General features: G+C 39.8%; 2 protein-coding genes across 3 annotated transcripts; one reads left to right on the forward strand and one right to left on the reverse strand.

Annotated features, from left to right (window-relative positions):
* Positions 1-950: 950 nt before the first annotated feature.
* Positions 951-4,712, reverse strand: plaua (plasminogen activator, urokinase a). The gene is made up of 11 exons (XM_050071381.1): positions 4,573-4,712; positions 3,828-3,932; positions 3,651-3,705; positions 3,190-3,328; positions 3,026-3,108; positions 2,893-2,940; positions 2,616-2,796; positions 2,337-2,482; positions 2,103-2,243; positions 1,868-2,016; positions 951-1,413 (listed from the first exon to the last, which is right to left on the reverse strand). The coding sequence occupies exons 2-11, from the start codon at positions 3,882-3,884 to the stop codon at positions 1,219-1,221; spliced, it is 1,194 nt and encodes a 397-aa protein (XP_049927338.1). The 5' UTR covers positions 3,885-3,932; positions 4,573-4,712; the 3' UTR covers positions 951-1,218.
* A 6,655-nt stretch (positions 4,713-11,367) lies between these two features.
* Positions 11,368-20,817, forward strand: LOC126407171 (inhibitor of nuclear factor kappa-B kinase subunit alpha-like). Of its 2 annotated transcripts, XM_050071860.1 has the most exons (22): positions 11,368-11,638; positions 12,264-12,409; positions 13,044-13,138; positions 13,228-13,345; positions 13,433-13,502; positions 13,589-13,677; positions 13,789-13,878; positions 13,982-14,106; positions 14,360-14,467; positions 14,561-14,696; positions 14,799-14,999; positions 15,674-15,776; positions 16,083-16,206; positions 16,282-16,433; positions 16,527-16,588; positions 16,675-16,784; positions 18,250-18,299; positions 18,602-18,710; positions 18,830-18,977; positions 19,082-19,131; positions 20,059-20,158; positions 20,448-20,817. In XM_050071860.1, the coding sequence occupies exons 2-22, from the start codon at positions 12,305-12,307 to the stop codon at positions 20,505-20,507; spliced, it is 2,205 nt and encodes a 734-aa protein (XP_049927817.1). In that variant the 5' UTR covers positions 11,368-11,638; positions 12,264-12,304; the 3' UTR covers positions 20,508-20,817. The 2 variants fall into 2 exon arrangements, with proteins under 2 accessions (XP_049927817.1, XP_049927818.1); XM_050071861.1 differs by lacking the exons at positions 11,368-11,638; positions 12,264-12,409 and having other exon boundaries at positions 13,228-13,352.
* Positions 20,818-24,644: the final 3,827 nt, after the last annotated feature.

The raw sequence follows: 24,644 nt of genomic DNA on the forward strand, positions 1-24,644 counted from the left end.
TCTGTAATCCTGTGCATATCAATTAAAAAAAAAAACTTTTTAAAAAAGGCATCTCTGCTGCGCTGATGAACACTGTTGTTCAATTCTGACCTGAAGTCTCCCTCAACATAAGTTTGTTTGTAGGGGAGCTTCACTGGAAACTTTAAACAATGGTGAGAATTATTTGCAGCGTCCATAAAATGCAAATGTTGAGTGGAAGTCAAGTCAGGCGAGGAAAAAACTAGATTGCTTTCTTCTGTGTCATCAACAGCTTGACTCATCAGTCGTCCAAGCTCAACAATGTCTTTTTTGTTCCAGCTACAGTATATAAAGATAAATCTGCCGTAGTCTGTTGGATAGAATTGATTTCATTTATTTAACTTTATTCTTTTTAACAATCATAAAATAGTGCTAACAAATTTTTTTTTTTATATTAGAACACATATCTTATATTTAGTATGTCTAATTTGGCGGATAAAGTCTTGCTTCACTAATTTGCATCACCAAACTGCTGCACTCACTGTCTCTACAAAGTGTAACAAGTGGATTAAACCTGCAGCTGTTGTCAGTACATTGGATGTCATTGTTGTTTACATTAAAATACTTGTGATATTCAGTATGTTTGAGAGTAGCAGGCTGCATGTGTGTAACTGTTTACCGCACAGTGCCCTCCAGTGTTTGACTTAAGGACAGACTGTACTGAATTGAACTCACATAAACTGAGTACCACACCCTGTTGTTTTAGATTACAAAATGTCTGCAGTTCTTGTATCTAAAATGTGTTTCACTTATTAGACACACATATACGTCCTGTAGGAGATGCTCAGGGATCACAATGAGCCAGCAAGTGCATTTTTACTTGTGTTGAATGCAGAAGTGAAACAGAAACATTTATGGCTTGGAAATTGATGAACACAATGACAATGTAGTACAAATATTTTATTAAAAAAATACTCAACAGCAGGGCCAGCCTTCTACAACAGGAAATGCTTCTTAAATTAAATTAGATAAATAAACTTCTTTTCTAATAGCTTGTTTAAAAATCCACACTCTTAGTATGAAAAGCTCATGCACAAATAATACAAAAGTATTACACACTATATATAGCAAAACATATTTAAAAAAAATACTTAGAACTGTTTCTGTAAATCTTCACTGTGCAAAAGTATCTTAACTGTACATTAACAGCGACACACATCAGCTACAAATTTTCCTTTAAGGTGACTTTTTGCCACAGCTTCACTTTGTGGGATACATGAACCCTTGGGTGAATTTGGAGAGTCCTGTTTTTGCTGCGATCCACTTGTTGTAGTTGGTGACTTTTGTGTAAACCCCTGGTTTGTTCTTTGCGGCGCAGCCCTCACCCCAGCTCACCACGCCGAACAGGAACATTCGACCTGATGCCTCACACACCAACGGACCACCAGAGTCACCCTGTGAGAGGAGGAGGCAACAGTCAGTCAGCGCTCACAGCATGAATAAAAATCTGGTCATGTAGTATATTATTAAAAAGGCTCATATGGATACTGACTATCAGAAAAGGTCAGCCATCTCTTTATTTTGATGTATCATAAAGTAAAATTAATTTGTGAGACATTTCTGTCTTAACATTTAATGTCCTCTGCAGATAATTCAGCTCCTGGTAGAAAACCTCCTTAACAATGAACACTTTCCCCTATATCTTACACACTGTTCCTTTTATTCTGCTAAAGCTTGAAATATGTGGCAAATTTGGATGTAAGATTACAATTTCCTCTAAGTTCTGTTCTTTTGGGGCTGCTATGAGACGTGAAGTGGCAAGACATTAAAATAAGTGAGGCCCCCAAACCAACTCCTGCTTAGGGCACCAAAAAAGTCTGTTCACTCATACGCTGTGTTCTTTGCTCACCTTGCAGGCATCAGTGCTCCAGTCAGGGCTCCCAGCACAGAACATGTTCTTGGTAATTAGATCTCCATAGTACGTTTTACTTTTACAGTCAGTCTGGGAGAGCAGATTCACCTCAGCTTCTTTCAGGTACTGTGAGTAATACCACGCCACTGCAGACAACACAATTATAAAGAATCAGTGAAATGACTCAGAGATCAGTCATGAATCTGAAGGTCAGAAGTTCTGCAGCACTCACTGTATCTCTCCCTCCCAAATCCTGCGATGCTGCACTGAAACCCTGCAGGAAGTTCAAAGTGAAATGGAGGAAGACACACCGTCCGAGCAGATGCTGACCTCACCGCACATCCTCCATTTCTGCTTCTGATCTTCACCAGTGCTGAAATGCAAAGACAAACACATCTATGAGTCCTGCAGACAGGCTCTTCATCTTTCTCACTCGTACACATACACACAGAACAGCAGTGCACACCTATGTCGTTGTTTAAGTTGGACTCATTGAATCTTTGGTGGATGATCACTTTTTCCACAGTGAACGTCTGCTCCCTGTCCTCATTCGTCTCATTGATGGCATTCTTCCCCAGGTATACAGACAGATGCTGGAGGTTAGTCCCCTCACTGAGCAAAAACAAAGCATAAGTGTGTAAACATATTACATACCCACATGAGTCACATTACCATTATAGTATGACAATTGTAGTGGAGTAAAATGATAGTGCATTGTGTTTTCCTTGTGTGTGTTTTGTCTCACCCTTCAGGGAAGCAGTGTGCGGCTGTGAGAACCCAGCACGGTGAGATGAGAGAGCCGCCACAGAGGAAACCGTGGCGTTGATGAAAGAGAGCAGCCACCCAAGGGTTTGACTCTATAGGTGTGAAAGACCCACCCACAATCTTATACATCCTCCGCTCAGACCGCTCACCACAGGTCAGCTCTGCAGGGACACATAGGACAGGCGTAAGTCAGTGATAATGACGAGAATCACAAGATGACACTGAGCAAAATGTGCATTTAAACAACAAAGCTATACCTGTGTCCACAGCTGGAGCGGGTTTGGGATTCACTGTTGGTGTAGAACCTGTACGTGAGCAGAGATCATTAGAAACATCCAAATCAAACATATAACACTTTGATGATTTTTAAATTTGCCAGTCAAACCTTACATCTGGGAATGTTGCAGAATTCTCTCACAATCATCCCTGCTCTTCGGACATGGCACCACGGCATCAAGCTCTGGTCAGGATTCCTAGCATTCAAGTGATATAACATTAAACACATGATACCACAACTTAACATATAAATCCCATATTGGTGACTTAAAGTATACCTGCAGTAATTATGGTTACCAAGTCCCTTTGAAGCTCCTGAGGGATTTCTAAACCTGTTCCAGCTGAGACATCTGCCGCCGCGTGCCGACTCGGACACAAGTCCCCTGTAACTGCTCCCATCTCCGGACCTACACATCTCTGAGGATCACATTACAAGGAGAGATGAGAACATTTCGTGTCTCTCACAAGATGTAACAAATGCAGAATATTAAAGGAGCGGTGTGAAGGATTCAGTGGCATCTGGTGGTGTGGTTGCACATTGCTACCCCTCCGCTCTGACCCTCCTTTTCCAAGCCAGTAGAGAAACCTACTGTGGCATTTAGGTAGCATAAAAACTTTAATGGCCCTCTTTAGAGCCAGTTTGGTTTTAGCTACTGTAGAAACATAGCAGTGCGACCTGGCGGGCTCAGTAGAAGGGGACCTGCTGCCTATCTAGATGAAGGGCTTTTTATTGTCTTACCTATGTTAGTGGCTCTTGGTGACCAGTTCTTTTTGGACCCTCTCCGTGAAAAAGCCTGAAAGAAGCACAGGCAAACTCAGTTGAGACATTATGAACCCTCAGAACCCTCAAAACCCCTCAGACCCCCCCTCGGCATGACTATTAAAGCTGAAGTTACTTCCTGTAATTATTGCTTACCACATCAACGCTGCACGCTGCTACGATGGCGAAGATGACTAACAGGTTCATCTTCATTTCTGGTTTCGCTTCTCCTTATTTGGGATATTTTTGTCTGGTAGTGGACTGAAAAAAGAAACAAAATTACAGAAATGGAACAAACTTGAAGACTGTATTTAAAGCTCCTGTGCCCGTTTATGGAATTTATCTTGGAGCACGTGACCAGACAGAAACAAGTGCGACTACTGAATGGACATGTGCTTATAATTGTCTGGGTTTCACAGAGTGTTATGTGTCCGGTGATTGCATGCGTACATTCATTGCAGAGGGAAAACCGTTGGGAAAGTTTTAATGAAAGATAGAGCACGCTCACTGTGTGCGCTCTGTACTTTAAACACAGTCTCTATCTGTACAGTCAGTGTAATATCAGTTTAAGTTAGTCGATTGTTTTCACATTCATTGCAATGCTTACAGTTCAAACACTGAATTTCTAGATATTTCTAAGACACAGTATCAACTTTATAGTGACAAAAGAAAATGTTTGTATGGATAAAACCTTTCTTTTGATTGTCAGACACTTTCACGTTTTGCCTCTTGTGTGTTTGTATAATGTGTCCTCTTTCCAGGTCCAGTATCACAACTCCAATTTAAGAGTCGAGGTATATAAATAAATCTGAATTTACTTTAACTGATTTCATTCATACAATAAAGTAAAACAACGTCTTATATTTTGGCTGCATGTCACAGTTTAGGAAGCTTTGTTTACCTTTCTGTCCAAACTTGTAATCCTGATGAAACTCTTTGTTATGTCTTCCAGCTTAGATGACTGTTATCTCCTTTCTGTTCCCTCTGATATGCACCTGTGTTCTGGTAGGACTAGCACTCACGCTGTTACCGGCTCTGGTGTTGCAGTGCTGATCCTCCCTGCGTTACCTCCTATTTAAAAACACACAGGCTACAAGTGGGAGGAGTTAGGGAGGAGATGAAAACATCACTGGGGCTCAGTTGCTGATCAGCAAATTCTTGACCAAAGATTCTGTCACATCCTGACACACACACACACACACACACACACACACACACACACACACACACACGTAACGCCCCCTCCTTCCCCTCAAACCACAACGGTACTGTTCAAAATTATACATCCAAAATTGGTCATGTATACAATGTCAACTGCTGCAGCTGTGAATGCGGAAGAGCACAAACGTAGAATGACAGGTTTGAAATCCATCAGTGTTATTAATTAACTAAATTTTGTTAATTTCTTTTTACCCTAAACAGAAGTTTGGTTTGCAGACACTACAACACATGCATGTCAGACATAAACAGAGGTGATCCTAGATTACTGGCGGCCCCAGGCAAAGACGCCCACCAAGGCCCTGCCCACTAAGGGGGGCAACGATGATGTACTGTAGAGCACCTTCATCAGGGGCCACTTGTCCCAAATTTTTCGCCCCTGGACAAAAATACTGTGTCATAGGCACAACATGATGTCTTAATATACAACTGTGGTCTCTTTTAAAATCTAAGCACACTCAAGTGGTCTTCATCTCAATCTATAATAATAACTTCATATGATAATAACTTCATTTGTACGGCACTTTTTAAAACAGAGATTACAAAGTGCTTTGAGGATACTAACAACAACAGAAAGCCAAACGGTAAGGGCAAAAAAAGGAAGAAAAGGAAAAGGAAAGTTGAAACAAGAAGACAAAAGATGCAGAAATGCAAAATATCAAAACAAATAGATGCAAATAAAAGCAATACAAGTTATACCAAAAAAGGAAAATAAAGAGATGACATTACATAAAAGCAAGTCTAAAAAACCCCGATAAAAACTGGTGTTTAATACCCAGTTTCCCATGTTCACTCTCCCCTGAAGAAGCTGTGAAAAAACAATACAAATACAAACATTTTCCCGCACTATAGAGCAATTACAGGGGTATTCAGTATTGATGCAATGCTCTATTGAATTGATTGAACTGGTATGGCTGCATCATCGTAGTAAAGAAAACTTTCTTGATGTCATTTGTGTCAATCCCAGATAATTCAGACTGAATTAGATCAACGGGATGAGATATTTCCTCTTTAACATTAGTGGTGGAAGTACTGCAAGTAGTTGTGTTTTTAATCATCACAATGGAGCTCAGGAATTTATCATCATTCATCATCCATTTAGTAGTCATGAATTACGTAATTTTGTTTTGTCTGGATTGTCGTGGTGATATTCTAGTTTAAAGTTTATACAAAATACAACCAGATCAAGTATAACTGTTCTATTTTTAGAGTAATATTTCTAATTCATCTTACATTACTGACCCCTGCCAAAGGTCTACCTTAATTTAATTTAATTTAATTTATCTTATTTTATTTTATTTTGTGATCTTTTTTATTTGGTTTTTCTCCTCTAATTTTATGTATTCATATTATGTGTGATTCTTCCTTGTGTTATCTGATGATTTACCCATACAGTACTTACTCAAGCTTTACTTAGTTGTTGTTTTTAATGTTATTGTTTAATGCTGTCACATGTGCAGCACCCTGTGACATTGTTAAATAAATGCTTTATAGTTATTCTTAAACATATATCAAGACACTCATCATTTATGTGTTGTAACATGTATAAAACATTAATAAATGAAAACTAAGGCAACTGAAGGTGTTGGTTTTAAGCTATACTGTAAAAGATGAAGTGATCTCACTTCTTCAATAAGTAAACCATGCCGTGCATCTATTCTGATGTGGACATCCTCTTGAATCATCCGCCAGTGACTACAGCTGCAACATTAATCAAGACTCCCTAACAGCGCGTGATACTGTGTTTTTTTTTTTTCTTTTACCAGAATAGTGACTTTAATCAACTTCTTGATTTTAATGTGGTTCAGATGACAGAGCAGCTGTTTTTCAATAAAACATTCTTTGCACATCTTATTCTAATATTGTAACACAAATTCCCCTGAAAGAATAGGCATTGTTATAGATTTTGCATGGGGATTTTTCAACTAAAATCTCCCTCCCACTATAAATGTTTCATCATTAAGCACTCTGACGCCTGTGTTACTCATATTTCCTCTTCTTTGATGGTAACAATAGCCAGATATGACACCTTTACACAAGCGTTTCTGGACCGGAAGCTATTAAGGGATGAGATAAACGCGTACAGTCAGGAAGTCTGAAGTCAGGAAGCATTCTAGATAGCAAACATTAATGAATTCATTTGTTGACTCCATGTCGCTTTCTCTGATAAACAATTCACACAGGTGTTTAACCAAAAGAAGAAGTAAGTAACGCAGAAATTACCCAACCCAGGGAAACCCAGGATATTTGTGGCTAGCCAGCTGCAACCTGGAGTGTTTGATTTTGACTCAAGTCGTCTGTCCAGTCTAGACACCAGTCACCCTCCACACACTCCCTCCCCTAAAGGCTCAAAACTCACCTATTTGAGTTGCACTACACCGCTCAGTTACAACATTACAAACACTGACAGGTGAAGTAAATTAAGTTGATCATCTCAATATGATGCAAAGTTCTGCTGGGAAACCTTGGGTTCTGGCAATCATATGGATGCCATGCACCGCCCAGCCAAACATCATTGAAGATCAAGTACCCAATGGCACGCCTCAATGACAGGACAATGTGCCATGCCACACTGTAAAAACTGCTCAGGAATGGCCCGAGGAACCTTACAAAGAGCTCAAGGCATCAACTTGGCCTCCAAATTCCCCAGAGCACAGTGTGATTGAGCATCCGGGGGACTTGATGTTACCCCAACTCACAACCCACTGGACTCCATATAAGGATCTGCTGCCAACGCTCTGATGCCACACAACACAGAGCACCCCCAGAGGACCTGTGTCCATGCCACAGGTCAGAGCTGATTCCAATCCAAGGAGGCCCCTCTGTGGAATGGCACGTGCCATGGATGCTTGATCGGGTTGGGATCTGGGAAGTTTAGTGGCCAGGTTAACACCTCAAGCTCTTTGTCACGGGCCATTCCTGAGCAGTTTTTTTCAGTGTGGTATGACATATTGTCCTGTTTGGGGGGGCCACTGCCATTGGGGAATGTTTTTGCCATGAGGGGCTGTACTCAGTCTGTCACGGTGTTTGGTCGGGTGGTGTGTGTCAAATGGCATCCACATGAAAGCCTGTTGTCAGTGGCTTTAATGCTGAGGCTGATCGTTGTAGAGGTGTAGATGATACTGTCTCAGGTTCCTTACAGGCCTCAGGCATGAGCTAGCTGTGAACCAATATAACCAATATATGAACAATATAAAACAGGATACATATGTTTATACTGCTCACAGTAGTTTTTGATATGACAAGCCTAATAGAAATACAGTTTAAAACCACTGAAGTACAATTACCACTGTTCTATTCATCTATAACATGAGAGTCACAGCCTGCACAGTAACGTGCAGGACATGCTTCTATATGTTTTTTCTAGACAGTGGGCTTTTGAATGAAACACCGTGACATCAGTGCGGACAAAAAGAGGAAGGAGCGAATGAGAAAGAGCAGTCTGCAGAAAGAGTGTGATTCACATATTACTTTTTTAGCCTGATAAGATCAGATATTTAAATACACTTCGTAGAATTGGCCACAAAAAGTGCCTCATTTTCTGATTATTAGAACTTAAAGAAAAAACATGAGCAAAACAACTCAAACCCTACCATTCGGGACAAAGACCTGGTAAAACAGGCACTAATGATTTTCAGGCTCCATTCTCACGTACATGATGCTGACACTCTAGTGATAGGAATTTTTAGATCACATGAGTTTTCAGCTTCTCTATTTAATCATAAGACACCTGTCTGCTTCCCCTTTTCAGTGTAGTCTACTGAGAAAAAGAAGAATTCCTTTAAATAAAACTGAAAATTATGAGGCCAAACAGTTTCGAGAAGCAACTATTAGGGCTGGTGTGCATGCGTATATGTCAACTGTTTAATTTCCATTCAGTCTGCATATGAATTCACCTGGACTTCATCCAGACAAACAGAACTGACTTTTTATTTGTGGAAAAAAGCAAGGTGATATCAGATACAAGAGATATATAATATAATCAAGGTGGTTGAACATTTGCAAAGCAAAGAACTTGTTAATAAGTCTTTAACTTGATCACTGTATAAAATCTGTCCTCACAAACCCTATTTTACAGAGGGGAGCAAATGCAATAAAAACATAGATCAGTTGCAGATTGTTAGCAACGGTTACTCACAACAGCACTGGGCCTTATTGCATCAGCCCTTCATCACCGCTTTGACCATGTTGTCACATTTCCTGACTGATTACGCATTTCTCACGGTCTGCTGTGAGCTCATCTTTTGTTTAATAGATTGAGAAATTATGATTTCTCCCTGATAAGTAAACCACTGGGACCAGTGGTGTGGTAGTTGATAAGGTGTGGGTACTACTGTGAAGATGGACATGTTACCAGGGAGGAAGTGGGTATACTCTCCTTTATATTGCAATGGCCTTTTGGCTGATAGGTGGGTATCTGTAACTAGCCACAAATTGAGGTGGGTATACCCTGTATACCTGCGTATACCCTCCACTACACCATCGCCTGGAACCTTAAACCACCTGACACAGAATCTAAAAAAATGAAAGATCTTTTTTTTTTAATATTAATGAGCTCATCAGAATTTTTTAAATGCTTGGGAGAAAGTACCCTTTCAAAACTATTTCTGTTTAATAATTGTAAGACTGGGACCAACACTCAAGGATCTTAAATTTATTGAATGTTGTAAGTATTTGGGAATCTGACTGGAGAACAGACTCACTTTGAAGAACCATGCAAAACACCTGACGAGCAAACAGAAGATCAAATGTGGATTTTTTTAAGACAAACATGTCCTATTTTTCTCTGGAAGACCATTTTAACCTACAATTATGTTTGCACTTGATTATGTTATATTGTTTATTGTGTATGCATGCCTCGCCCTCCACCTTATAGCATCTTGGCTGTGATCACAGTGCGTTACACTTAAACACAAGTGATAAAGTCTTGACTCACCATTGCATCATACATGAAAAGGTGGGATGTTCTTCTATAGCCAACAGAGGGAGGTTGCATTGTACATTATTTATCTGTGAGACAGTACTGGAATAAAAAACTGCCTCATTACCTACCTAAAAAAATAGCTAAAAAAAAAGCTCTCTAAGAGCCTTCTCACCCCTTGAAGGTGCAAAATGGTTTTGTCTGCACCGCACTAGAAGTTGTCTCTAAGGGTGCTTTCACCCCTGCCCTGTTTGGTTTTGTTCAGTCAATCTTTACTCTGTTTGCCCCCTAAGTGTGGTTCGTTTAGGCAGGTGTGAACACAGCAATCGCACCCAGGTGCGCTGCAAAATAACCGGACCGAGACCTTCTTGAAGAGGCGGTCTCAGTCTGGTTACAAATTAACTCTGGTGCGGTTCGTTTGTGGGGAGACATGTTCCGACCTTGATCCGAACCAACTGCAGTCACATGACACATTGTTTGGGTTAAACATGAGCATGTTACAGTCCTGGAGGATTATTAATGTGCACCTCCTCCTGTACTGCCTTAATATGCACATTCAGCACATCCAATGCATCAAAACATTGTTTTCTAGTTGGAGCCGCGCCTCGTTTTCAAACTGTATGGTTTGACTAAAATGAACAATGACAGCAATATAGTCCACGATGACCAGCGCTAAAATCAACCTGCGTAGTTGTCCCTCCATTGTGACATTAGGAAGTGTCGCATTTATCTTGCAAGTGTACTCTTCTTCAACGTTTTGTTTACTTCCTGGATTTTATCGCATGAAAATTCTCACCAATCAAGAGCAGCTTTATCTGGTCCGCTTGTAAATGCTTCCGTGAAAACACAAACCGACTCTAGGCAAGTATGTTACAAAATTAGTCCCTGATTCGGACCAAATCAAGACAACTGAACTGAAAGTACCCTAAACTGGGGGCTGAGGCACCAATGTACACTGCCATGCCTTTCACCAAGAAAGGGAAATTTGGGTTCCATAAAGACAAAAGGATGAATGAAAGGAAAGGTAAAGACAGCAAACTGACTTAAAAAAGTCAAATGGTGTGTGAGAGAGACATGGATCAACAGAGAAAGGGTGTGGAGCCCACAGAGGCGCTATGCAGAGGGCCCATAATTTGATGCTACGCCTCTGCATAGGTCTTTCTGAAAAATGAGGTCTTGATCTTAATGTGAGTTAACGCAGGACAGGAACTGTAGTGTACTGTAATGACTTTCGGATCATGACTGAAGCTGTGCAAATGGCACCACCTAGTGAACAAATGAAGCCCCTGTCAAAGTTGTGCAAATATTCATTCTTAGCTGGTGGTGACTACTGGTGGGCAGCCAGCAGCTAAAAACACACACAAAAGAGGAGAAAAACAATGAGTAGGCTTATCTGACTCCCTGTCGATATAAAATCCAGTGGTTTACACTTTGTCAGCTTGTTTGGGTGTGGGTGTGATGGGAAATCCCCGGCAGAGGGAGTAGTCCTGCAGAAAGCCTCATGTGTGCTGTCCGCTGCGCTTACACCGGACGCGCATGCGCAGAAGCAACGTCTGCCTGTCAGTCTACACTTTCACTTTACGCAGGCAGATATCGAGCCGCTTTCCCCCCAAAACTTCAACAAAAACACAACTGAAACTTCAACATTGAAGCCGCATTTGGTGGACTGTAAAGGGTGAAGGTAAAATTTCGCCGGCTCAGCCTTCGTGCTCATTCACAGAATAAGAAAACCAACCGTAAACAACACGGTTAGCTAACTCCGGAGCAACAATGTTCTGACATCTAAAGTAAGCTAACAGTCATCTGTCGGCTCTGACCTCCTGGACAGGTGAGTACATCATGTTTGTGGAGTGAGTTGCTTTGAGTAGACTTTTTGTTCAACATAGTCAGCCTGTCTTTGGCTTATTTGACTTGAACTGAACTTAACAATTCAGTAATAACAATCCAATAACAACAGCAGGCTCTTAACTCAGGGTTTACTGGGACAGCTAATGCTACTGTTTGAGCAAGGTGCAACATAAAGAGCAATAAATGTTACTAAAGTTTAAATTAAACTGGTCCCTCATGGGAAAATGAGGTCAGTGTACAACTAAAAATCTGTGTGAGCTACACTGGAGTCACAGAAAAAACAAACCAGTACAATAATACTAAAAGCAGCTAGAAAACAAATAGAATATATTAAAAATGGCTTCAATATGTGCCTGATATTTAGCATGATAAGTAAAGTTTGAAGTGGTTTACTAACATTTATGATACTTTATAATTAAGAAAAAATATAGTACATATTAATAAGTAAGTAGTAACAAACTGTTCCCCCTGCAGATGAAGAGGCAGATGTGTAAATGCATTAATAAAAATGTTACAAGAACAGAAGCCCTGATGGAGATCTACAGTGTAGTCCATAATGTTTCTTGACAGTTACAGATTTTGTATTTTGCCTCTTTTTACCTAAGGTCCCCAAAAGACTCCCTGCAGCTCCAGGTGACCTGACACTATGGAGCGGGCAACACTCAAACAGAGCCAGCTGTGTGGCTCTTGGGAAATGAAGGAAAGACTCGGGATGGGAGGCTTTGGGCACGTCTACCTGTATCAGCACCTTGTAAGTTCTGCCATCCACCTGTATGCTAATGTAGCATACCAGACACGCAGGTTCCATCGAATCACAGCCACACCTGGGAGTTTGTCATGGTTGCTCTGTTGCCGTGGTGGTGCCTGATGCCTCCTACTATGGCTGTCATTATTAGTCATGCTTCTACCATTATTACACACATATGTTTATTATTGTCACATACATATACTAACATATATTTAAATCTACTTACAACATATGCTACCAGAATTACTGTTATTATTATTATAATACTATTACTAAAAGTAATGTTATTACAACTATTGTCATTACTGCGTGCCCTGCATCTCTCTCTGTCTCTCTTTATATATCTTTTTTTCATATGGATTACTGTACATTTATTATGTTGATCTGTTCTGTACACACGACATGTATTGTACGTCTGTCCGTCCTGGAAAAAGGATCCCTCCTCAGTTGCTCTCCCTGAGGTTTCTACCTTTTTTTCCCCATTAAAGGGATGTTTTTTGGGTGTAAGGGTCCAGGGACAGAGGGATTTTGTATGCTGTAAAGCCCTTTGAGGCAAATTGTGATTTGTGATATTGGGCTTTTTTAAATAAAATTGAAAATTGAATTGAATTTTAATTCCTGTTTGTGTTTGGAGCAGGAGTCTGGGGAGAAGATTGCGGTGAAACTTTGCCGCCTGGAGCTGAACTCCAAGAACAAAGACCGCTGGGGCAGAGAGATTCAGATCATGAAGAAGTGAGTGTAAATCACCCACTAACAAACTTTACCATACATGTGTTTCTTGTCAAACCATTACAGCATATTTGTCTCTCTTCCTGTTGTAGGCTGAATCATGTGAACGTTGTTCAGGCCAGAGAGGTTCCAGAAGAGTTAAGCTCCATTGCTTTAAATGACTTGCCTCTGTTGGCGATGGAGTACTGCTCAAGAGGAGACCTACGCAAGGTACAAAGTGGGTATTTTGTAAAGACCCCAAACACTTTGTTGTCTTATCAAACAGTGCACTGTTAACCTTTATACCTCTTTATTTAGGTGTTGAATAAACCAGAAAATTGTTGTGGGCTGAAGGAGAGTGAAGTCCTCTCACTGCTCAGTGACATTGGTAAGGTTTTCCTCACTTTAACACTGTTATCACATGTGGATGCATAAATGTGCATGGATTATAAAAATATTTTTTTACATACACAGGTTCTGGTATCCAATATCTCCATGAGAATAAGATCATTCACAGAGATCTAAAGCCAGAGAACATAGTTCTGCAGGACGTGGGTGGGAAGGTGAACTTTTTTCTTTCGTACATGCATGCAGCCTGTGACATCTTCAGTTTCATATATAATATGCTTTCCTGTGCCTTTCACTCATTATTATGAAACTATGTTTTCCTCCAGCTTGTCCATAAAATCATAGATCTGGGTTATGCAAAAGACCTAGATCAGGGCAGTCTCTGTACATCCTTTGTTGGAACTCTCCAGTATCTGGTAAGTGTTGCATCAGTAATGCATTCCTCTGCAAGCAATGTTGTTTTATTTAATAGATGACAACAATCATCCCCGTTTTATGAATCCATCTGTATGTGTCCAGGCTCCAGAGCTGTTTGAGAGCAAACCCTACACTGTAACTGTGGACTACTGGAGCTTTGGGACAGTCATCTTTGAATGCACATGTGGCTTTCGCCCTTTTTTACACCACATGCAGCCCGTACAGTGGTGAGTCAACATCGCAGCAATGCAACTTGTCAGTATTGGGAAGAACCTTGGCATGCACATGACCTTGAAACACACATTTGGGGAAGTAAGCGCTCCATGAATTTCCTATGTATCAAATTTATATTGTAAAACATGCACATGCAGTCTTATTATCCACAATAACTTGATGAATGTCTACACAGTATCAATGCAGTGGGTCTAGTTGTAAATTTGGCTTGATTTTTGGTTCTTTCTGGGTTGTTTGTTTTTGTAGGACAAGTAAAGTCAAGAACAAAGGTCCCAAAGACATCATGGCAGTAGAGGACATGAATGGAGAAGTCAGATTCTCCACACATCTCCCATATCCAAACAATCTCAGCAGGTAGGAACAAAAAGATATGTTTTTAAACTGACCAGTCAAGCATCCCTTATTCTAACTTGCGTCTAATCTGTGTGTGTATGTGTGTGCTCATAGGCCGCTGCTGGAACCAGTCGAGTCTCTTCTGCAGATGCTGTTACTCTGGGACGCTGGGGCGCGTGGTGGAGGGCTGGATCCTGACACAAACAAGCCCTGCTGCTATACAGCTCTGCAGAACATTCTCAACATGAAGGTTAACTATATTAACCTTGCCTGTATTTCACTTAAACCAGATTTTATTGAGTGCATTTATGGTTTTATATTTCCCAGCTGAGGCAGGCTTTTCCTTCCTCAGGTGATTCATGTGTTGGACATGACGTCAGCCCAGCTGCACTCTTTGGTTTTGGGTGCTGAGGAGAGCTTACACTCCCTGCAGCTTCGTCTGGAGACTCACACTCAGACACACATCTCCCCGCTGAGTCAAGAGCTGCTGCTGGAGACGGGAATCTCCCTCGACCCACGCAGACCGCCCGCACACTGTCTACCAGATGGATTGGTATGTGACACACATACATAAAAAAAAAATCAAATGCCAAACAGACCCAGCCACAAGTACATACGCAGCAGACGACCTACTGCTGTGTTTTGCCCTCATATTTCAACAGTGCAGTTAACATTTAGTTTCCAGTGGGTCTTTTGTAGGGGGGGTCATGACTGCGATTCTAAATCAACCAGTAATTACCAGTAGCCTTCAGCTGCACTTTGCCAGAAATCGTGGCCACTGCCAGGGTCAGAGATGACGGAAAAACAACAGAACTGGAAAATCCTCCTGCTTCCCTGAAGTTACCAGTGTGGCAAACTTTGTGCCTTCCCTTTGAGTCAAAACAAACACGTCATGGACAGAAAAACAAGTTTGTAGGCTTGTGAGGTGAATGTAAACCAAGGATCTACAAGTAAAGTGAAGTGCCCTTCTGCCATCTAGTGGACCTTTGTCTTTGTGTTTAACAGTTTGTTCTCAAGTGACATGTGAAATAAGTTATTGTTATATGTTAAATAAAGTATTGAAGTGTGACTGTATGGCTTCAGTGTGGTAATGCTACATTCTCTCCAACAAAATATGGCGGTTATATTACACTTGATACCATGTAGCCTAACTAAGGTTTTTTGTTTCCAACCTTTCTGGCTCCTCTGGAAGAAAATGTTCCAGTTATATTTATTCTCTGCTTTCAGCGAGGCTGGGACACTTCCATAGTCTTCCTGTTCGACAAGAGCCTGACCAAGTACTCTGGCCCACTGACTGCCAGACCTCTGCCAGACAGTGTCAACTTTATAGGTGAGATATATAACTGTATACTGAGCTGTAAAATGATGTCCTAAAAGTTACTCTTCAATCTCTGTGTCTGCTGCTGCTCTCTGGAAGGTGTCCTTTGGCCTTGGACGAAGTTGAAAGAATGAAGTGTTAGAAAAGAAAAATGTTATTAATTGGATAAAGTGAATAAAAGTAATCGACATCATGAATGATTTATAGCTCCTTCTCAGTTCACAGTTTACATGTTTTAACCCCCAAAATACTTTGAAAGTTGTACCAAGTCTTTGCACTGGTCGTCCAAGTTAATGTGGTAATCGTGTGTTGTCTCAGTGAGGGAGACGAAGACACAGCTGCCACTGTCTGCACTGAGGAAGGTGTGGGGAGAAGCAGTCAGCTACATCTGCGGACTGAAAGAGGACTACATTCGCCTGTACCAGGGACAGAGGGCCGCCATGTAGGTGCACAAACACACACATACACATACACCCACACACTGAACCATCCTGACCTTGTGTTTGTGTATGTGTAGGCTGAGCCTGCTGCGCTACAACACCAACTTAACGCGGTACAAGAACCTGCTGTTCTCCCAGTCGCAGCAGCTCCGAGCCAAGCTGGCTTTTTTTAAGACCAGCATCCAGCATGACCTTGAGCAGTACACCAAGCAGAGACACATCGGTATCTGTGAGTGGATGTTAATCTCCTGCGCTCATACATAATTTAAAGTCATTTACTCAAGCCTTTAGTGAACTGTCTGCTGTTGTGTGTTTTTTGAAGCTTCAGAAAAGATGTTGAAGACCTGGCAGGAAAATGAAGACAAGGCTGATGACTTTACAAAGGTGGAACAGCTTGTACTCACCTACAGTTTTAAACTTACTCATAATTATTTAAAGACACTACATGCTAATGGTGTTTTCTGCCATAGGTTGCAGATGTGGGTTATCTGGATGAAGAGATAGTGGCTCTACATTCTGAGATCGTGGAATTGCAGAGGAGTCCATTTGCAAGGAGACAAGGGGATGTAATGGAACAGCTGTCAGTATCTATATTACTTCTACACTAAGAAAGGATCGCATCTTTCAAGTCTGTCTTAAAACAATAGTAAGGTGCCCTTATTCAAAACACAAAGACTTTGGAACAGCTTGTAACTTCAGGAGATACCTACTCGATTTGATCAGGTCAGATTGCTAAACCCTCATTTAACTTCAGATGAACTTCAGAATGTATTTTATAATGGAAGAAGGACTGTGTTTTGTCCTCCAAAGCTTCCATTGGATGCCTGTTAAGAAGGGCTCTTATAATGGCCAGTATAAACAGAAGGAATGATTATAGCAAGCAAAAACTGGTAGATGCTAGATTGTAGACACCGGATGACAACACAGGCATACAGCGCAGATGTCAATACTTGGGCTTCAACACAATTCAACAGACAGTTATTTTTAACCCTGCTACAATGCAACATTGTAGTGAATAAATATGATGCCAGACTTAGTAGTTATCTACTTTATAATTCGTTATATGTGAAGGTATAACTCACCTTATAAGTAATAAGATGTAACCCTTCATAGCCAGCGAACTAGCTACCTAAGCTGGTTACATGCTAATTTAAAGTCTGCGTAAATTAAAATAATAGGTTTCTTTCTAAACAGATTGTACAATTTAGAAAGTAGTTGCTGAAAACGTTAAAAGACTGAACTATACGGTGTGGAGCCAGACCGTTAAACTGATCGAGAATTTTTTGGCAGGCCTGAAATCACGGCTCAAAGACGCACTGGAGTCATCCTTAACATAACCCCTTCCCTACTACATAAAAACTAATGTCAGAGCACGTAGCATCAGTGTTGTTAGGTTCATTTCCTGTGTGTGAGTGGCGAGTTTGCTACGTTTAACACGCTCTCTTAGCTCTTTCAGTGTAATAAATACATGGATATAGAACTCTATTCAATGCAAAGTCATATAAACACAATCAAAACAGCTGTCACCAACATACCTTTCAGTCTTTCAGTCGAGTCAGTTACCCTGCCCTCTTGCAGTCACTGCTTACTGCTGTGGGTGTTAGCTGCTGTTAGCTGCTGAGCAAGAATCTGCAGCTGCGCAGCAGCTCAGTGCCTTCAGCAGACATGTCCCCAGCTTTTCAGAACTCAGATTATAGCTTATTTCTTCATGATTTTGAAACCTTATTTTACAAACTTGCCAATTTTAATCATTGAAATTTGACTGGGTGGTTAGTAACATATTTTTCTGTGGTGTGACAAACTCAGAACACATTTATTTTTGCTTTAAGCTAACTTTTAAGTGTTGATGCCTGCGCAGTATGGCTGTTTTGTTTGCTGACTTGTTTGGTGACTACATTCTAGCATTTACCCCAAAAACTCTTTCAATGTAAACATGGGCATCTGGCTATTGTGTGTTTTAAGACAGACTTGAGAAAATGTGAACCTATCATTCAAAAATAACTGTGCTATACAAAACTTAACTCACTCTCTTTGCTTTTTTTCAGTGAAGCAAAGGCTATTGAACTCTACAAGCAACTGAAAGCTAAATGCAAAAGTTAGTACAAATCTTTACACATTTTAAAAAGTAGACATGGGTTATCGGGGCTCCTGCTTTACAGTGGCATCTGATATTGCTTGTTGCTATGGATACAAATCAGTTATATAACAAATAAATAAATTGGCCGAGAAAATGTGCAGAAGGATTCACTGAACAAATGTGTCGCAGGGGTCACTGTTGTTTAATTAATTCCTCAGCATGGGTGTTAATGGTAATATCAGAATGGTATGTCGTATCCGTTTACACGACTGTGTCAGATGATAGTACACAGATGATCAGAGGAGGATGTGTTCGTACAGGTCCTGACCCTCCACATGGCTACAGCGACAGCCAAGACATGGTGAAGATGATACTCCAAACAGTTCAGAACCAGGACAGAGTGCTGAAAGACTTGTACACTCACCTGAGGTACTTTAGGTGCACACACATAACCATGCAAAGTTCAGCATAGTTGAGGTATCATATTACAGTTCCCTGTGTGTCTTCTGTGGTTTTCCCCATCTTTCTCTTTTTTTTTTCCTCCGTAGTACAATTCTGGTGTGTAAGCGACGCATCGTTGATTTGTTTCCTAAGTTGGAGAGAGCGGTAGAGAACATAAAAACGGCAGAGGCAGCAGTGATGCAGATGCAAATGAAGAGACAGAAAGAGTTCTGGTACCTCCTAAGGATTGCCTGTGTGAGTTTACAACAGACGGCTCAACAGAAAGTATTCTCAGTGATTATTAAATGTATAAAGTCAAATCGTACTATAGCTAATACAGTGTGTGGTTACGTGTGTAGGCCCAGAGCAACTCTCCATCACAGTCACTTGTGCAACGACCCACTGACAGGTAAGATCTGTACAAGTCACGAGTTTTCACATTACAATTCTATCCCTAAAAAACACTGTTAAAGAGAGCGGCCACTCTAAACATCAGAATCAGAATCAGAATCAGAAATACTTTATTGATCCCCGAGGGGAAATTATTTATGTTACATCATGTGGCTGTTTCCTCTTACTTTATCTGCATTTTATAAGATTAGTTTAAATCTACACCATGCATAAGAACCTGAATGAAACCAGCTGGTGGAGTTTGTACAAATTCCAAAGCTGCCACTAGAGGTCACCCTATACCCCTCAGAGCCTAGTAGCTTGTAGAAGAAACAGGACTCATAATCTCCTCAATTCCTATGTACAACAATAATACAATAATATGGAGCCCCAGAGTCCTGAAATAATCCAGGGTGTCTGCAGGTCCTCAAAAAGTCTTACTGTCTTATATTCAATTTTAATAAATACCTGGCTTTAAAGTCATTAAATAGTCTTAAATATGAATTTGTGAGGTCTTAATTGACACAAACATTTGATCCAATTTTATTTATCTATCTTTTAATATATTTTTTTTGTCAAAATGAGTCAAGCTCTTCTGTGTCAAATCCACATTTCTGATGTTAGAAATCTTTAAACCTCCCACTGAAACTAATACTTGCACTTAGCTGTTGGCAAAATGTAAATTAACCTAACTTACTCTCATAACTATATTCCTACATATGATGTACCTCTGCACGGGACCCTGTATATACTACTCTGTAGTTTCCTGCAATGCTTCCTGTAGACCCCCTGTAATCTATATATGTACATATATATATATATATATATATATATATATATATATATATATTTTATTCTGCAAAACTCTGGCAGTCATTGGGTCAGAGGTGGTACGCCCTACAAAGCACACTCATATTCTTAATTTAGAGTCTTTTGTCTGTTTCAGTGAAACTGTTCACCAGTTACTGGACGAGAATGAGCGTTATCTGAGTCAACTAACTTCCCTGCTGCAAGACGCCACCCAGGAGATGGAGCAAAGTGTTATGGTATGTATACAGGAGTAAAGGAGTGTGTTCATGCATGAAACAGATCCCTAAAGCAACTCACTGATCATTGCTGACTGACTTAAATGATGGAAATATTATCAGTCACCACATACTGACACCAGTACACCACTCTTCTTCCTGCTTAAAACCATACATTCAGTCTTTACTAGTTCATACTGTTTCACCTAATCAATGTCAAGTTGTAAGATGGGAGAATGGCATGATAGTTAATGGTAGATTGAGATTGCTATGTTAAGTAGTATAATATTAATATGCTGACTCTCTCTAGGATCAGGACTGGAGCTGGACTCAGTACGGAGCAGAGAAAGCCCAAGCTCAGAAGCTGTAGAGACTGACCAAAGACTCTGTTATGAGTCAAAGACAATTTACTGTAAACAAGTGCCTTATCAGAGTTACACTATCTGAAAGCTTTGTGATTCCATACCGTGTCTTTAACATACATGTAATGCTGTAAGACAACATGTGAAACAGCGCGATATGGTAAGCTATTCATGTTTTAACTTAAATGTATATTATTGACTTCTAGCTGTAACCAAGACTTATTTATATTTCTGATAGTATTGATTAGAGTAAAACATTGCTGCTGAGAAACTATGCATGGTGGAATGTGAATAAATTTTATAAATGTGTGGCACATATACCATGTTTTGTCTTTTCTTTGCAAGTGTTACTGTCGAAGGAATTAAGTTTGTGGTTATTTACATTCACACAGTGGACCAGACAACTGCCTGCACACACACAGGAAATTGCTTGTTTATAAGACCCTGGGTTCAAAAGTCTTCTGGCAGCTGCTGAAATCCAAACAGCACGGAGGCAAAACAACAGTAAGTTGCATGAAAGAATATAATCGAAAGCGACAAGAATCAAGTAACAGACACAATAAGACGAAGTGCGTTTAGTCAGGACATGTCACTGATTTCAACAGAATATTATCTTTAATCTTTTTTTTAAAATATTATTTCTGAAAGGAGGAAGAACTTAAGTGCTCGTTCTTGTTGGGTGGAAGATTTCTTTATAATGTAAAGTTTCCGAAGTATGCAATGCTGCATCTCCATGTTTTGTTTTACTCATACACTGGCCTTCGTCGTCAAGTAAACATAGTTTAAGGTGTAGTTCTCACACTTAAACCATTATCTGGGCAATCCAGGCAAGCATTTTATAATTTAGTGAATATATTGGTAAATAGTGCATCATCTGTTCAAAATCTGAGGTAAATACCAGACTCTGAAATAACACCACAATAATTTAATCCCTAAATGTTAATCATCCTGATAGTAAAAATGTATATTTATTAAACAGTCTATTGCAAGTATTTTTAGATATGCTTCCTTTATAAGTGTCCATAAAAAACACATTTCAGTGGAAAATATTGTTGGTTTTACCTCCTTTTATGTATCTTATGGTTGCATTTACTCACTAAATTTATCTTCCTTTTAATTTCACACAAATTATGCATAAAGGTGATAAAATATGATACTTTTGAGCAGTATTGTATTTGTAGTGATGGGTTTATTTATATTTGCTGCTTATTTCAATTAAATATGATAAATAATGTACAGTATGCCCACTATTTAGTTTTATGCCTGCTGTTTTAATCTGCAGCTGTTAATCTGTGTGCCACGCAGTCAGTTTGCAAATTTATGAAACCCATGGTAACATTTTATTCAATATTTTCGTAACATTTTACTGTGTTTATTTTCATTTTATTTGATTGTTAGGTAAGAGATAAAATACAGCAATTCTAAAGATATAATATATACACACAGAGCAGAGGCATTCATGTACCTATCGCACTTAACACCCATACACAATATAGTGAGCTGTGTGACACTGGGGCGGAGCATGCGCAGAACTCTTGAATTCTACGGCTCTGAGCATGCGTAAACGTTGGAAAACATCCGAAGACTGCGAACGGTTCGTTCAGCCAATAGAAACGTTGCTTATTAACATATTGTCGCTAAGCATCATGGGAAAACGGATAACTGCTCACCTTGGACGAAGAAGTCGCCGTCACGTCTTGTCGATTGAAACGTTTACGTCTTTTGCGTGTAGTACGTATACGAAACGAAGTAAACGTAGTCATGAAATGTTTCCCTTAGACACCGTGATAGTGAACAGGATTTATTTTCTCCTCTATATATACGTGTCGACAAACTGCGAAATTTTGGATGTGAGGGCGATCTGGCTGCGACATCTGTCACCCCATTGATCGCTAGGGTTGATTCGGCTGATCTGGCTGGCTAGGCGGGTGTCCCCTTCCTCCCTCACCGCTCCATGTGTGTCCCTCCCGAAGCCCCGCGCTCGGTCGATGAGGACGAGGTCCCCCTCGGCGGACGACCATCCATCGGTGTACCAGTAGCTGCGCTCCCCTGCTAGAACCTCCAAACAAGCTCAAGGCCCATTTGTAGGAGAAACGTAGGGAAGTTAAGCTCCAAGCGTCAGACACATCCAAATGAGGCGCTGCACGTGGCAGTCTGCCTTACTTTTACTATATCAATTTAAAGAATGTAATTGTTTAGATAGATAAAGAACAGAGACGTTTATATTATTATTATTAGATATTATAAATTTACACATTTTTATGATGCCCCCTGCCCAAGGCTTGACCCTCCCGAGCTACAAAACGAGCTATCTAGCTAAATAAAACAAACTAAATCCCAACCCAGTAATGGATTATGTAAAGTCGTGTAGCCTTTCCTTTTGGCCTATTATTTTCATCTCAGGATGTCTTCCTCCAGCAAGCTTGCTAAAAATGCTAAGCAATGCTAATGCTTGCTATATAGCTAGCGAATGTTGCTAGCAAGCTGTTTAAACTACAATATTATACTACTGCTAAATGTATACGAACAATAAAAGTCACATATGACTAACGTTACATACTAGATAATCTAACTAAATAATATTTTGAGGCAGGATGTCCCTTAACAAATTAATATAAATTCATGGATCACTGTTTTCCAGTGACAACAATTGGATCAGTTTAAATTGGTTCTGGTGGACTAAATCTCCATAATGCAACAGATGTAAAGTCACCATTCACTGGAGCTCGGCCATTCAATACATACATAATGTGTTGAGAGTAGACTTAGTGCCATATATAGGTTAGGAGATAAATTAAGGGGGTGGGGGGATCTTACTCCACCTTACCTTACAATTTTGAGGCACATGTAGGCCTACTTTACTTGAGTATTTTTCATTTCATGCTATATTTATTTGACATTAGTCACGATTGTTACAATTAGTTACCTTTTCAGATTCAGATTATTAATACAAAATATAAATCATTGATGATGTATTTACTACGTATTAAGCTTACTGCAATATATAAAGTAGTTGAAATAGTAGCTCCACCTTACTTATCCAGTTATAGAATGTAGTGTATTATTCTGTAATGAACCACTCTGCATAATGAGTAGCCTACTTTCAGTGTTGGTACTCTAATATTTCTGTACTTTTACTTAAATAAGATTTTAAATGCAGGGCTTTTTCTTGTGACAGATTATACTGTGGTATTACTACCTATACTTAACATTCATGTGACCAGAAACTTTGCAAGAGCTACCAGTGGGTGTGTAGTGGATTTAAGATTAACTACTAATCTTGTTTATGTAAATCCATTTGGGTGATCTTAAATAAATAAAACTGCTTCTTATTTTTTATTTTTTTTAAGCATGAGCGTATTCATGAATGTGAGATTAACAGATGTATGTGAGCTTTCTGGGTGCTATTGTTTGTGTTAGCAGGGGGTTTACTGCATACACTACGACTTAAGTTTTGCAGGCTGCTTATTTTATTGACGTGAATAATCTCTGATATTCAAAGTACTCAAAGATGAGAGTTTAACTGCTGACATGCCATGTCTTTAACTTTAAGAAAAGACTGAAAGTTGATTTAAAAAGACAAGTGTTAGACACATCTGAATGAGGTGGTGCACATGGCAGTCTGCCTTACTTTTTCAATTTTATTTTAACTAATCTTAATGGTGCGATGTGACACATAATGTGACTAATGTGTACATAATATTCCATAGCTCCCTTTTAAATACCATAGTTATGGAGATGACTCTGTTTAAACCACTGATGTGTTTTTTACCAGTAGTAGTTCATGTGGCATCTTTAATTTTTACGTAGCCTTGTATTTAAGCCCACATAGTAATTTTATATATATAATGTGAAACAGATCCAGATTAAACAATTCCCCATTTGCCATCAATTGTTGTCCCATTATGCCATAGACATTCATTTAGGTTTACATCTTGTGAAATACTCACATGCATCATGTAGTCATACATAATCTTTGGAATCTGTGTTTCCCTGTTGAAAATGAGCACAAGGCAGAATTAAAGCTCTTGGACATCATTGCTATCTGATTATCTGACTGACTGATTTTATTTTATTTGCACTAAACAAACAGTTGGACCACTGCCATAACAGCGCTAATATTTCTGACAGCACCTGAAGGCAGC

This window comes from Epinephelus moara, chromosome 19, assembly GCF_006386435.1.
Source record: "Epinephelus moara isolate mb chromosome 19, YSFRI_EMoa_1.0, whole genome shotgun sequence".
NCBI classification, from domain to species: Eukaryota; Metazoa; Chordata; class Actinopteri; order Perciformes; family Serranidae; genus Epinephelus; species Epinephelus moara.